The following is a 15,716-nucleotide window of genomic DNA, read 5'->3' on the forward strand; positions in this document are numbered from 1 at the left end:
AGGTGTATACAGTGTGGTTATTCACCTGAAAAAGCACAATCCATATAATGACGCTATAGTCAACTAGCAAAGTCATAAGTGTAGTTGTTCACATACAGTACTTGCTCATACTGTACAGTATACTGTGCATGTTACCAGATGATTCCAGTAGGATTTAATCAGACAGGTTTTTGAATTTTATTAGACCGTTTTCTATGAAGTAAACATGATGACACTCGAGGAGCTTAGTTTATGGGTAGTACTTATTTCCCACAACTACAGACCTTCTTAAAACTATTTGCCTTTTGCATGCATATTGCATCTTGTGAGAGCATCACATTAATTTCTGAGGATGTGCACAAGTAACTTACTATGAGAAACTGAACTCAAGGAGATGCAGGCGCAAGTACAAACATTTTATTAAAAACACAATCACAGGTAGACAAACTAAACATGAATATTCAAGGTTGTAATCCAAACCAGACAATTGTTGATCAATCAACAGCTGGGCTTTAACTAATTTGGTCATACACAAGAGTGGTTACTTAGTGGTTAAAGCATTTGACTACGGTTCAAAAGGTCTCAGGTTTAAACCTCACGACCATTAAATTGTCCCTGTTGGGCCCTTGAGCAAGGCCCTTAACCCTCAACTGCTCAGATGTATGATGAAATAAAAAATAAAAAAAATGTAAGTTGCTCTGGATAAGGGCGTCTGCCAAATGCCTAAATGTAAATGTACTGACAAGATTGTGTACTTCACAAAGGTCATTGTTCTAAAGTTCCATTTATCATCTGGTTGATGGTGAGATTGGTTGCACATATGTGCCATTAGAATTCCAGGGACGTTGCTAGGCCGTGTTGGGAGTTGTTGTCCTTTCCTGCCATGTTTGTTGATGGCCTGCATCTGACATGAATAAAATTATGCATGTATGTACACATAGTTGGAAGCAAGTATATTTCGCCCATATGGTAAGTCTGCACAGTTCTTTACTTCCTGTTATAATCTCTGTAGACTAATGTCACTAAACAGGGTTAATGTTTTGTCAGTATTAATCATACCTTGTGATTCGTCAAGAGTAGATAGAAGTCCAACATGACAGGCACATCATATTTATAACAAGTAAATCAAAATAAAGATCTGGTGATGAAGAGTGTGTCATTGTGTCTCTCTACAGGTTGTGTGGTTGTGGTGTCTCAGATGAAGGCTGTGCTGCTCTGACTTCAGCTCTGAGATCAAACCTCTTACATCTGAGAGAACTGGATCTGACCCTTAATAAAGTAGGAGACTCAGGAGTGAAGTGTCTCTGTGCTGTACTGGAGAATCCTGACTGTAAACTGGAGACACTGAGGTAAGATCATCTCTCTGAGAGTCACATGACCTGCTCCTCAGTAAGACACATTCTCTAATAGTGAGACTGAAGCAGAAGTTTTAGGTTGATCATCAATGTCCTGAGGAGGAAGATTGTTTCTTTTCACTGCACACTGATGATTTGTCACAGAGTCTTTGGGTCAGATGTACGTATGTGAGAAGCTGCAGAGCAAAACATGACTTGATGTGACTGCAGTGTGTCTGAAATGACTGTGAAATTTACTAAAACACTGTAACTAATCACACAAACTGCACCTGGGACACAAACTAAATGCACTGTGTGTGAGCTGTAGGGTTTAAAAGCAGCAGGGAAATGCAAATGAGAAACATTTTATTGGTCTTAAAGCTGAAATAATGTTGTTTTTTTCAGTGAGCATCTACAGTAGCTGCTATACAGGGTTGCCAGATCTGCATCATAAAAGCAATAAATAGTTTTAAATTATTTCACATTTTGTCATAAATAAAAAAATATCTATAAATAAACTCACTGACTCAAATACACTCATACAGTAACACAGAGCTGAAGTTGAGAACAGGATCAATAGGTGTGTGTATAAAAGGAGATCAAAGTGCATGATCACTACTGTATGTTTAATATAGAGAATGTGGAGTTACGTCACCCTGTTTTTATACAACGTTGTTTTTTGGAAGGCGCCACCATCTTTGGTTTTAATCCCAATCGGTTACCATGGTGATTTCTGACAGATGTCTTGAAAGTGACGCAGAGTTAAGTGCGGCTTGTTATTGTTCTTTGATTTGTGACATTGTTGAGATAAACAAGAGTAAACCTAAAGGTCATGACAAAGCACCTTTAAACAGGAAAATATAATCCGTTTACACACGCAAACATAATCACAGGGCATTATTAGAATACACACAACGATAATATGAAGTAATACTTACACTGTGTCATTTTACATATAGTGGGATCTGACCTTTAGATGCAAAACAAACTGTAGGATGCACATTAAACACCTAGTTGAAAAACACAGCTGGACATCTGGGTGTAACTTTTCCCACTTCAAAATTTTGACCACCAGTTATTGCTTTAGCCCTCTGACTGATTTGTTATAAAACATCATGCATCTTTTTCTTTGAGGTTTTTTTTTGGTGGCTTATTGGTGCATTACCTCCTGCTGAACTGGAGTGTGGAACATCAGGCCCTGTGTGGATCAAGAAGAAGAAGAAAAAAAAGAAGAGAAAAATAAGCTTTAATAGATTTCTCCTAAAACAGTTTCATTTGGTTACTATATATTTTTTCAGGTCATCTTCCCATAGTATATTTTCATATTGTTCTTTCTAGACCAGTGTCATGGTTAGCCACCAGAGGGCGCCATGCTCCCGGACTCCATTTTGTTTTCTTTCGTGTTTCCTGCATTGAAAAAAATAACTTGTAAAATTTACTTGATACAATCCTCGTAACAATTTGCACACATAGATTTTAAGTAAATTTTATTGCTCCAATATTAAGTAAAACTCACCCTTAATTGTCAGGTAAAATCTACTTAAATCAATTAAATTAACCATCAAAGAAATCAAGTAAAAGTTACATAATTATATTTAATGCACAAGTTAGATTTATTTAAAATTTTTGACATTCACAGTCTCGATACAGGTTGTCTTTTTAATAAAAGTGCATTTAGCTAAATTTTGCATCCGTAGGAACAGCTGCACGGCACCAGGGCCTGAAATACTTATTTTAAACAAAATTGTGTAAAAAAATAATAATTAATAAATAAATAAAATACAGCATTTGTTTAGAAATAAAATACAGCAGAAAATACAAACTGTAGAATAAACTTTAAAACTTAATAGCCCTCTGAAGCAGTGAAGTTGCAACATTCAAATCAGCACTCTGGACTAGTGCACTTAAAAGTATGCCATTGAAACCGTAAAGCATTAAAACATTAGGGTTTAAACGGTTAGGGGCATAAATTATTCCCATAAGCAGTGCACATGCCTTTGCAGTATTGACACATTCTTGCAAAATTTCCTTTTCTTTAAGGATTATGGATACACCAACCGGTTCTTCTCCTTCGACAGCACAGACAACAAGGATTTTAATAATATGCAAACTGGCATCACTTCATCTGTCCTCCTGCATAAAATTTTACAAGAAAATAAATAAAGAATTATTTTGAGAAACAAAAAAATCTGAATTGCTTAAATCACCTGTGCTGACTTCATTATCACAGGAAAAAAAATAAATAAATAATTGATAATAAAAAATTACCATCACTTCATATACTTCAGATTGTTAAAATTGGGTTAAATTGCTTTACCAATAATCTTGCATCAGTAAAACATTGTAAAACATGGCATGAGATGGCTACACTCCATATAGAATACTCTGCACCTTTACAGTGTCAGGAAATCCTATGGTGAATGCTGAGTTTGTATTTAAAGGATTAGTCGAAACATGAAAATTCTTTCAATAATTACTCAGATTTATTTATTCATTTGCATTTGGTATAAGCTTCTGTCCAATGCAACAAACACTATATTCAAGGTACAAGTTTTTTATTTATAACTTTTATACAATAACAATTACTTGCTTTTCCTGGAAATCAAACCCATGACCTTGGTAGCACCATGCTCTACGGTTTGAGTTAGATATACTGTAGATGGTCATCACAGTATATTATATTCATAATTGTATAATTAATAAGAAAACAATGCTTTACCAGGCAATCATCAAAGAGATCCTCTTCTTTCTCCCCAAGGTAGAGAATGAGACTGCAGAAAACAGATTCACGTCTTAGCTCTACGCTTTGTTTCTGTGAAAATATTTACATTGTATCAGTACATAATTTTTTCTTCGTACAACTACATTTAGTCATTTCTTCATCTTTTGTAAGTCTGCCTTTATCCAAAGCAAATAACAAAAGGGAAAGGCATCAAGCATGCCAAGCAGTGCTACTAACAAAGTTTCTGACAGCGTTAGAAAATTAAAGAATAGTGAGGGATTAAGGAAAAAGTGAGAAGCAAGAATCATGTGTGGAAAGATGAAGCATGCAAGGTCACAGGATGACTCTACTTCTTTTTCTTGTCTGCAATGCGATTTGGACAAATTAGAGCTTCTGTCAATACTGTATGAACATATGTACAGTTGAAACTTAACTTGTAACTTATTAATAAAATTCGGATTCAGAAAACGTTTATTGCTAGTGCTCTTTTATCATTTATTGCTTTAACACACCTGACTCAGTTTGTTCAGAAAGGACATCTCACTGGCGAGCCTCTAAACACGAGGGGTGGGGGTAAGAAACACGCATCTCGGTTTATTAATCCGCGCGTTCAGTTCGTTATTATTTTATTTATTTATTTATTTTACCACAGGACTCCTGTGGGGCTCCGTAGGTTCAGGTTTTTACACAAAAAACGGTGCTTTGTGAATCTTCACACTATTAAAAACCGCAATATTGCTAATTGTACGTCCTGAGATTAAGATGAACATTAATTGGAGGTCATGAAAGTGAGAATCACATACAAAACAGAAAGGTAAACTTACCTCGAACACGCCAAACTCCAGCTCCAGCCACGCCGTGCTGTACCTCCGTGATGATCCCCAACCGACTGAGCCACAGCGCGGGTACATTGTCTCCAAACACGCATGCGCGGTTCAATTTGAAATGTAAACTAAACTTAAAAAGTAAAATTTACTTAATATTATTAGGTTTATGTGCAGTCACTATAAAACACGTAAATGTTACAAGTAAATGCATAATAATATTTAACTCTTTCCACTCAGTTAATTTATTACATGAATTAAATGTGTAGGTATTTTTTTCAGTGTGTGTTTCCTTTGTTTTTCATTTGAACTTCATGTTCCCAGAGTGCACCTCGGTCAGGTGATTGGAGCACACCTGAACCGAGGTTAGCTAATTACGTTTGTTATAAATAGTCTGCCTAAGTTGAGTTTTATTGTCTGGCATTTGTGAAAGAAGGTTGTTGTCAATGTTTCTGTGGTCTCGGTGTCATGACATTTCCCTAGCTTAAGTCTATGTATGTTTTGTTTAGCTTGTTGTGTTAACTTCTGTTAAGTTAAGTGGGCGTTTTGGTGTCATGTTCTTGGTGTCATGTTCTTGGTGTCATGTTCTTGGTGTCATGTTCTTGGTGTCATGTTCTTGGTGTCTTCCCTAGCTCCTGGTTTGTGTTGTTCTTGGTTTGGTTTTGTTTATGTACTGTCATGTTTTGTTCCTAGTTTATCTCCTAGCCTGTGTCTAGCCTAGCCTGTGTTGTGTCTTAGTTTTGTTCATCCCCTAGCCTTGTGTAGTGTCTTTGTCTTGATGTCGCTCAGGGTTAGCCTAGTTTTGTTATTGTATTGTGTAAATCCTGTTTTTCTTAGCCTTTGGTTTCTCCTATGCCCTGTGTTGCTGTTCCCTTGTGTAGATGTCTGTTTATGTTTGGTTTTCCTTTATTAAAAGACTTTTCCCCCATGATCACCTCTGCCTATACACCTTCCTTAAAACCCACACACAGCACCCGGTACAACCAGCTTCTTGTGTGGTTTCTCTGAGATCCTGTCTTTCCCCTAGGTATTTATTGCTGTTTATTAGTATTTATCTTACTGTCTCCATTTGCCCATAATATTCACATTCTCTAGTTGTGTCTGTCCATTTTACTAAGACTGTGGTTTAGTTTTGTGTTAACCATGCTATTATTTATTCATTTCCTTTTACTCCTACATGTGCTGGTACCCATAGGAAAGAGCTCCTTACACCCTTCTGGTATAATTCTGACACTATTTGTAAGATGTTATCTAGATGGTTTTGTCTGCATGAATTTCCTGTTTCCAGACTAGTAATGGTTGACATGCAATTTAATAGTTATCATCTCTCCTTAATATTTTTTCTTCACCCATTCAAGTGATATTTGTATACCTACAGTACAAGTTAACCCGTATACTCTGATAGTTGGTCTGTTGTTCTTTCCTTAGCTGTTATGGTGTACTGTGGAATGTAGGATACTGTCCTTGTTCATGCTGTACCCGAATCTTTTGAGCTATCTTAATTTATATATATATATATATATATATAAAAAAAATTATTTCTTAATTCAAGTTGTGTTCATCTGCTTTTGGACTATTATCCAGCTTGTGATCTGTAATGGGTGGCTACAAATATTTTAGACTTTCATCTATTAAAGTTATTAATTTCCATGGTGGGTGCTTTATAGTGGGACGGATATTCAGCTTTTATAGTCCTAGCCTTTTTGCTTTGGCGTACCCTTTCCATACAAAGCTGTGCAAATTAGATTTGTTGTGTTTCAGGACTCTTTAAAGATGGACTTCGTGCTCTTTGTTATGCCAACATAAGCCTTATTCTTCTGATTCTTAATAGCACTTCCCCAACCTCTCCCTGCATGGCTGCTACTGGAGATGTTTTAAAGGCCTGAGGACACACTCACAGGGCTTGAGATTGCATTTTGTCAATCTGCTTTAGGTTTACCTCTGCTGCAGACATACAGATGTGGCCATTAAGACTGCGCGTGTTTTCCCGCGAGACGCCGCAATTTAGCGCGCGGCGTGCCGCGACTTGCCGCGACTTGCCGTAAGCAACATTCGGGAGTTTAAATAAATGTTGTGCTTCACCGAATATCCACCAGATGGCGCATATTCCAAATACTAAAAAAAGTTCAACTTTGTGGTTAACCTTCCTCTTATGTTAGCTTTCTGTTACTATCTCTTATGTTAATGGGTCAGTTTTGACCCATGTCTTTAATCAGCCATATTACTCTCAAAACAATTATTTATCATCAAATTTTTTTCCTTACTGTACCTCTTGGTTACTTTATGCTTCCTTGTCCATTAAAAGAATGTTTTTAAAATATTTTTGCTGTGACCTCATAAGCTTTTACTTTAACAGCATATCTCTAATTTTTAATTAAAAAAAAAAATTAAATGAACCTCAAAATAATTATTTAAATGAATAAAAGGTTGTTAGTATTACTAAGGAATATTAGAACACATATCTTAAATAAATTTTATATATATATATATATAGAATATGAAATACTATAGTTACATCTATGGTGTTACGGGTCAAATTTGACCCATATATATTTATTTAAAAGAAAATGGCAAAAAAAGTGTTTTCAAAAATAACTAATATAAATGGAAAGCTAAACAAGTAAATCTTAAAATGTGAATTTGCAAGGTCAAACAATGAACAATCAAGCAAATCAAACCAATAGAAATTAGGCACTAGTTCCAAAATACGTCTTTGTGTGCAAGAACATGCATGTGCATTTAGATCCATGTGTGGCAAAAAGTGATACTTTTAGTGTGTTCGTTGAGAATATATTTTTTTGCAGTAGAAGCAGAGTATGTTTGCTTTTCTGTCTTTATTGCTAGGGCAGACCTGATACCTCTTTCTTTTAGAATCAGGTGGCCTCAGTGGGGTTCAGGTATGTCAGGTACGTGTCTGTGTAGGTTGATGTTGAGGCAGTGCTGGCCGAAGAGGATGCTGGCACTGATGCTCTTTGTATTGCTGATGGTGTGGAAGGAGTGCTACATGAGCTCTGCAGCTGTCTGAGCAAGGATGCAGCGATTGGGTCCCAGGGTACCTGCTTCCTTCGCTCAATGTGTGCCTTGACAAGGGAAATTCCTAACTCCTCAAGAAACATTTTCCACTTGTTTTTTTCTGGTTGAGTTCCACCCTAGGTGAATGTGGGTCCACAACACAAATGCATTGTACAGATAGGGCAATAAAAAATGTGCGTCAGAGGGACAGAAATCTTATGGCGACTCGCGGCAGTGTGCGAGATTTAAAAAGACGCGATGTCGCAGGAAACTACGAGACCAGTAGGTGGCAGTCATGTTTCAGGCACAGTTTCAGGTGGCAGTTCTCAGGCGCAGATTAAAACTAACAACTAAAGTAAACGTGTGGAAATCATATTTCCTGTAATATTTTCAGTTTTTAATATCATACTGTAGCGTTTTTACCGCTAGAAGGATCTTGGAAAGCATGAGCAGCACATTCACACAAGAACCACTCCCAATTCAGCCTTAGCATGAATTTGAGCACATTTACAGGTCACACACAAATATGGCCGAAGCCACCAACCTAACTAAACTTCATAGAAAACCCCCCGCAAAGCATGATGGTCGTCAGCCGCCGCCCTGCCTACGCCACAATACGTTTATATTGTGAGGTTTTATTGTGAAAATGTGACAGAAAACAAAAGCTACTTAAAGTCATAATATTAAAATAGCATCGCTTTAGATTGGTTGCAAAATCGGGTGCGTGGGGGACATCAGACTTCACACACCTTAGTTTAAAAAAACACTAGGTTGGATTTGGGTCGAGTTTTATGTTTGTGTTAATTTTTCTTTTAATATATATATGTATATATATTTTTATGCACCCCCTAACCGTGAACAATTTTTTTCGCTGAATCCACCCCTTTCCTCAACAAATTATTTCGCTGAACCCCCCCTAATTTATATTTATATTTATTACAATCACACCAGGGTTTTTTTGTAAGGTTTTTATTGAGTGGTTACATAGGCAGAAATACAGATTAAGACGAGCAGCAATTAAATTGGTCTTTGTAGTTGGTTTTGCTTTTTTTCTAATATAGTCTTTTATTGCATGCCATACCATCTCAATGAGTCTCCAAAAGAGTCGACATCAATGCGGAAAAGCATTGCCCCCTCTGTTGTCGGCAGCCGAGTCTGATGTGCTATTTCTTTTAGATACTCCTCCAACCAGCCAACCCTTGACTCCAAATTCAGAAGCTTTCTTGTCAAAGTCGTTAACTCCTGCTTCAAAACTTTCACTACACTGGGACACTTTTTTTTTAATAAAAAAAAAAGCAAAGTTGCTCTTCTATCAGCTTGAACCAGTCAGCCCATTCTACTCTGACCCCTAGCATCAACAAGGCATTTTCGCCCACAGAACTGCCGCATACTGGATGTTTTTCCCTTTTCACACCATTCTTTGTAAACCCTAGAAATGGTTGTGCGTAAAAAATTCCAGTAACTGAGCAGATTGTGAAATATTCAGATCGGCCCGTCTGGCACCAACAACCATGCCACGCTCAAAATTGCTTAAATCATCTTTCTTTACCATTCTGACGTTTAGTTTGGAGTTCAGGAGATTGTCTTGACCAGGACCACACCACCAAATGCATTGAAGCAACTGCGAAATAAGGTCTTTATTGCAAAGGGAATTTGTCACATTCCTATAAGTAATGTTTGCCCGTAAGCAAATGGGCTTTGTTAGGCCTTTGCTAGGCTTTAGCACCCCTAAATGTATGATAAGCCCCCCTAAAAATTTTGCAGTTAGCTCCATGAACTCAAAAATTTATTATTGTCTCTTTCCCTTTTACATTTGATATGAAACGGCGGCTGCTCCTTCACGTCTTTCTGTGCATTTTTCAATCAGCTCAGCAGACTGCAGCAGCGCAGAGTGAGAAACGGAGTATTATTAATAGATATTTGATTTATTTCACATCAGTCTGTCACATAAAACAGACTCAGTATTGGAAAAGCAAATAAAAAATGTCTATTCATCGTTGTCCTTCAGTGTCTTGAAAAGCACCTGGTGGAAGTTGGAATTTGGAATAGACAGACAGACAGACAAATAAAAAGAAAAAAAAAGAAAAAAAAAAACAAAACGTAACTTCGCGCGTGGCTCTGCTTCCGAAAATGCACGTAACTTTGGCAGAACCCAAAGAAGAAACTTGGTGTAAAATTCTGAACAAATAGACACAGTTTTTATATATGATATAATATATATAATACAATATGTATTTATATAATATATAAGAACTGTGTCTATTTGTTCATAATTTATTAAGGCTGTTTTCACACAATCACTAAGTTACTCTGGCAGAGTTCTTCCATCTGCCACCTGGGGGGAATTCTGTGAAGTACAACACTTGGATGTAAATTGCAAGGCGCGGACTCCCAGAATAGCACGGCAATTAGCGGGAAGAATTGTGTCATGCCGCAGGAAAAAAAAAACTTAATATTTAAATGCCCCATCTGTATGCAGACACATCTAGAATGTTATAAAATACCACCATCTTCTGGTCATTTTCTGACAACTGTAGGTGGCATTCAGCTTGTCCAGGTTGTCTACTCCACCTTTGTTTTCATTATTATCCAAGATACTGTAATTATGGGCTTTTTGTCACTTCCTGATGACACAGCTGCGTCTTTGTGAAAAGTGGACATAAGTATCATACTCCGGTGTTTTTTTGGACAATATGAAACAACCATGGTGATGTCTGTAAAAGCAAATTTTGAAAACAGTGGAACCCTGTCTTGCAACATTTCGGCAGGCAGCTCAGGTTTATTTTTTTTTTTTTTTTTACTGTGCCCACCATAGTAAGTTTCCACCTGAGAAGTTCTTGTCCAAGGTCATAGCTGGTAAAGAAATCGCACATGTGATATTGTGACCCTGCAGTCATATTGAGTATATGTTTTCCTTGTTTTTTCTCAGGAATGCCACTTGCATGTTTGTTTGTGTAAATCTGCAGATTCCATGCATAGTTGGTTTTTGCATCACAGGCTGCCCAAATTTTTATGCCATATTTCCCTGGCTTACTAGACATGTACTGCCGGGCATTTTCCACGGAAGGGGACAAAACGTTTATCTACTGTTACCTCTGGCCCTGGGTTGAACATCAGTGGAAGGAGCTGCACCCACCTTTCCCAGACATCCCTGATATAAGCAAGCTTGTCAAGTTTTTCTCTAGTTTCTCTGTTGTCAAATCTAAGGATTCTTGATATCATTTAAAATGACTGACGTGACATTGTTGGCCGGAAAATATTTCGCCTGTCGATGCATCCCAGAGACTATCAGTGGCCTCATTGCTGGATTTGTAAACACCAGCAAGAACAACAACAAATTTTATTTGTCACATACACAGTCATACACAGTACGATATGCAGTAAAATGCTTAGACAACTGCTCTTGACCTTAAAATAAAAGACTATGAATAGGAGATAAATATAAAAAATTAAATAAAAGGTAAATTTAACTAAGAATAAATAAAATAAAATATAAAATTAAAATTAAAATAAAATAACTGTACAACAAAAATACACAATATAGAAAATATATGAAGAAATATAGAACAATAAGAAAAACAGCTGTACAAAGTAGATATAGAATTATGGCATTTTTGTGTGGAATAAAGTTAGATATGAATGGTAATAAAAAATGGTAATGTCCTGGGTTGTGCAATCCACTTATTAAAAGTGTCTTGTGCATGCAAATACGCGTAAAAGTGGCTTGTAATAGAATGATTTAATTAATGACCACGAAGTGTGGTTGTGCAGTGGACACTAGTGTAAACGAATGTCCAGAGTGAGTGTAAAAAACACATGTGTGGATCAGTACTGTGTGGTGTACTGACTAAGAGACCGTATCACCTGCGGGAAGAAGCTCCTTCTCAGTCTCTCTGTGTTGGCCTACAGGGAGCGGAATCGCTTTTATGACCTCAACAGAGAGAGCAGTCCATTGTTGGGATGGCTAAGGCCCTTCACGATCTTGCTGGCCTTGGTCCAGCATCGCCTACTGTAGATCGAGCGCAGGACAGGAAGCTCAGTGCGGACGGTGCGCTTAGCTGATCACACCACCCTCTGTAGAGCTCGTCTGGGCCTGCTGTTTTCCTGGGTTTTACTATCTTGAAAGCTCTCCTCACGTGAAGTTAAGAGATGATGATCGCGTTTCCGGGACTGGCAGTGTCTTCCTGTCTGCAGCCATTAGTGCCGCTAGCATTAGCGCCGCTAACATTAGCATCGCTAGCGTCTTTAGCTGCAGCCTCGAAGCGAGCATAGAAAGTGTTCAGCTCGTCTGCCAGAGTCACGTCCGCGTTCGTCATACAGGATGTTGGTTCTTTCTATAGTGCTGTTCCTGAACCAGGTTGTGATGTATCCTGTCAGGATGCTCTCTATGGTGCAGAAGTAAAGGTTCCTAAGCACCTTGTAGGGCCGTCTGAAGTCTCTTAAGCATCTGAGGTGGTAGAGACGCTGTCGGGCCTTTTTCACCACGGTGTTGATGTGACAGGACCATGACGGGTCCTGTGTAATGTGAGCACCGAGATATTAGAAGCTATCCACTCTCTCCACTGGGCTTACATTGATGACGGGGGTCTGGTAGTTCCTCTCCTGCTTAGTGCTGAAGTCCACTATCAACTCCTTTGTCTTGCTGACATTCAGGAGGAGATTGTTCCTCTAACACCAGTTCTCCAGATTTCCAATCTCCTCCAGGTAGGCTGTCTCGTCGTTGTCAGAGATCAGGCCGACCACGACAGTGTCGTCAGCAAACTTAATGATGGTGGTGGAGCTGGTAGTGGCCACACAGTCATATGTGTACAAAGAGTACAGCAGGGGGCTCAGGACACAACCTTGGGGGGTTCTAGTGCTGAGAGTGAGGGGGCTGAGACATGTCCGCCCATCCTTACTGCCTGTGGTCTGCCAGTTAGGAAGTTGAAGATCCACTGACACATAGATGAGCTGAGTCCCAGGTACTCCAGCATGGTGGTGAGTGTGGAGGGAATTATGGCATTAAAAGCAGAGCTGTAGTCGATTAAGAGCATTTTCACATAATTCCCCTTTCGAGAGTCCAGGTGAGTGAGTGATGTGTTTAGGAGATGGGAGATTGCATTGTCTGTGGAACGGTTTGGGTGGTATGCAAACTGTAGTATGTCCACTGTGTCAGGGAATGAAGAAATGATAAAGTCTTTGACCAGGCGCTCAAAGCACTTCATCAATACTGAGGTGAAGGCTACAGAGCAGTAATCGCTGAGGGAAGCAGGATGAGGTTTCTTCGGGACAGAACCAATGATGGATTCTTTAAAGCATGTGGGGATCACCGACTGAGATAAGGAGATGTTGAATATCTCTGTGAACACAAGTGCTAGCTGACGTTTAGAAGGAGGTTGTTCCTCTGGCACCAATTCTCCAGATTCCTAATTTCCTTCAGGTAGACCGTCTCGTTGGTATCAGAGATCAGGCCTACCACGACGGTGTCGTCAGCAAACTTAATGATGGTGGTGGAGCTGGTAGTGGCCACACAGTCATACGTGTACAAAGAGTACAGCAGGGGGCTCAGAACACAACCCTGGGGGGCTCCAGTGCTGAGGGTGATGGAGGCTAAGACATTTCTGCCCATCTTTACTGCCTTTGGTCTGCCAGTTAGGAAATTAGAGATCCACTGGCACAGAGATGAGCTGAGTCCCAGGTACTCCAGCTTGGTGGTGAGTGTGGAGGAAATTATGGTATTAAATGCTGAGCTGTAGTCGATAAAGGGCATTTTACCATGATTTCCCTTCTAGTGTCCAAGTGAGTAAGTGATGTGTGGAGGAGATGAGAGATGGCATAATCAGTAGAATGATTTGGACGGTAAGTGAACTGTAGTGGGTTAGGTGTGTCTGGTAGAGAAGAAATGATGAAGTCCTTGACTAGCCGCTCAAAGCACTTCATCACTACTGAGGTGAGGGCTACATGGCGATAGTCATTAGAGAAGCAGGATGAGATTTCTTTGGAACATGAACAATGATTGACTCTTTGAAGCATGTGGGGATCACTGACTGAGATAAAAAGATGTTGAATCACTGTGAACACAGGTGCTAGCTGGTCTGCGCAGGCTCTGAGGATATGGCCTGAGATGTCATCTGGTCCTGCTGCTTTCCTGGTGTTCACTCTCTTGAAGGCTCTCCTCATGTCATGCTCGGGTGATGATGAACGTGTTTCCGGTGCTGGCAGTGTCTTCCTGTCTGCAGCCGTTAGCACCGCTAGCATTAGCATCACTAGCGTCTTTAGCTGCAGCCTCGAAGCAAGCATAGAAAGAGTTCAGCTCGTCTGCCAGAGTCACGTCCGCGTTCGTCATACCGGATGTTGGTGCTTTATAGTCCGTTATTGTTCTTAGTCCCTGCCACAATGTGGGACTTGCACCACAGGCTCCTAGAGTCACTCTGTTTGGAGCTGTAACCTGTTGGAGCTGTAACCCTAGTTTCCTCCCGTAGCGCTGCTTTGCCTCTTCCACCCCTTCCATGTCCCCCGATGCAAGTTCAGCGATGTAGGCAGCGGTGCGAGATCTCAAAGCGTTGCAGATTCCACCACAAGCGGACCACCTTTTTATAGTATAAGGTGCTGCTGTTCAGTATTAAACACACGCCGCCTCCCCTTGACTTCCCTGAGTCCCGTGTCCTGTCCATGCAGTGAACCGAAAAGAACTCGGCTGGCTGGATGGCGTGGTCTGGCACCGCTTGGTTCAGCCATGTCTCGGTAAAGCAAAGGAGATTGCAGTCCTGAATGTCTCTCTGGAACTTTACCCTGGCCCTGAGGTCATCGAGCTTGTTCTCCAGTGACTGGACGTTGGTGAGCAGGATGCTAGGCAGAGGTGTGCGGTGTGCACGGGCTCTTAGCCTGTTCCTGACGCCGGCTCGTTTCCCTCAGGGGCGCCGCTTTGCGTTGCGTCCTTTGTTCTTCCTCAGGATCTCACTCGGCCAGCTCAGACCTGGAGTTAAAAACGTTGAATTGTGAGTACATTATATACCAATAGAAACAAGAGTGTCTCTTTCATACTTAATGTATAATCTAGTAAAAAAAAAAATTTAATAAAAAATTAAATACAGATCTCTAACAAAGTTAAAAAGCCTTGATGCAATAAACAAAATTAGGTGGTAGTTTTATGCATTTAAAAAGTAAAACTGGTCGGTGCTGACCCTAACACAAGAGGAAGGTTAGTAAAAATATACTTTGTTATTTTATGAGGTACACAAAATTCTCTGTACTATTGTATTTTAAGTGTGTTACCAGTACACTAAAAGAATTTAGAAGCTTTTATGAATGCGAAATGCATTTTCTACACTATAACATGTTTTTGAAATACATTACATCAGCAATGATGAGGTAGATTTTATTTTCGAGTTCGACAGATTTAACTTGCACAAGGTTACAAATAAATAATAATGATAATAAAACAGTACTATGGATAAACTATGTATTTAAGCTACTTAACGAAAACATAAAAATTACTTCATGCAGATAAAAATGATAATGATATGAACTGATACACTCGATGATAAAGCTTCCAGCTACTTAATGTTTTGTAAGAGCAACTTACTTTTGTCTTACTTTTAGGGGCGTCTGCCAAATGTCTGAATATAAATTAAAACTAGAAGCAGAGAACAGTGGAGCCAATATTGTCTACACAGATGTCCCGCCTCCAGTTCCTGATTGGCTGGTATTGATCCTACTTTAATGTGTGGTTGGCTGGAATCGTGGTAGAATTACAATGTTGTTGCAGTTTGAGCAAGTGTAGTTTTAAGATGTTGAGTGCACGCGAGAGATAGAGTTTAAACTCACATAAATGAGCTTGAACTCACACAAGAGTTTCAGCATGCA

At 39.3% G+C, this 15,716-nt stretch overlaps 1 protein-coding gene across 1 annotated transcript in view; it reads left to right on the plus strand.

Moving 5' to 3' along the window:
• LOC128533827 (ribonuclease inhibitor-like) overlaps positions 1-15,716 on the plus strand; it is a 42,000-nt gene that overhangs the window by 20,288 nt on the left and 5,996 nt on the right. The window contains exon 4 of the mRNA XM_053508086.1: positions 1,155-1,328. Coding sequence (XP_053364061.1) covers positions 1,155-1,328 — 174 coding nt within the window. The remainder of the gene's footprint in view (positions 1-1,154; positions 1,329-15,716) is intronic.

Source organism: Clarias gariepinus, chromosome 12, assembly GCF_024256425.1.
Source record: "Clarias gariepinus isolate MV-2021 ecotype Netherlands chromosome 12, CGAR_prim_01v2, whole genome shotgun sequence".
Taxonomy (NCBI): domain Eukaryota; kingdom Metazoa; phylum Chordata; class Actinopteri; order Siluriformes; family Clariidae; genus Clarias; species Clarias gariepinus.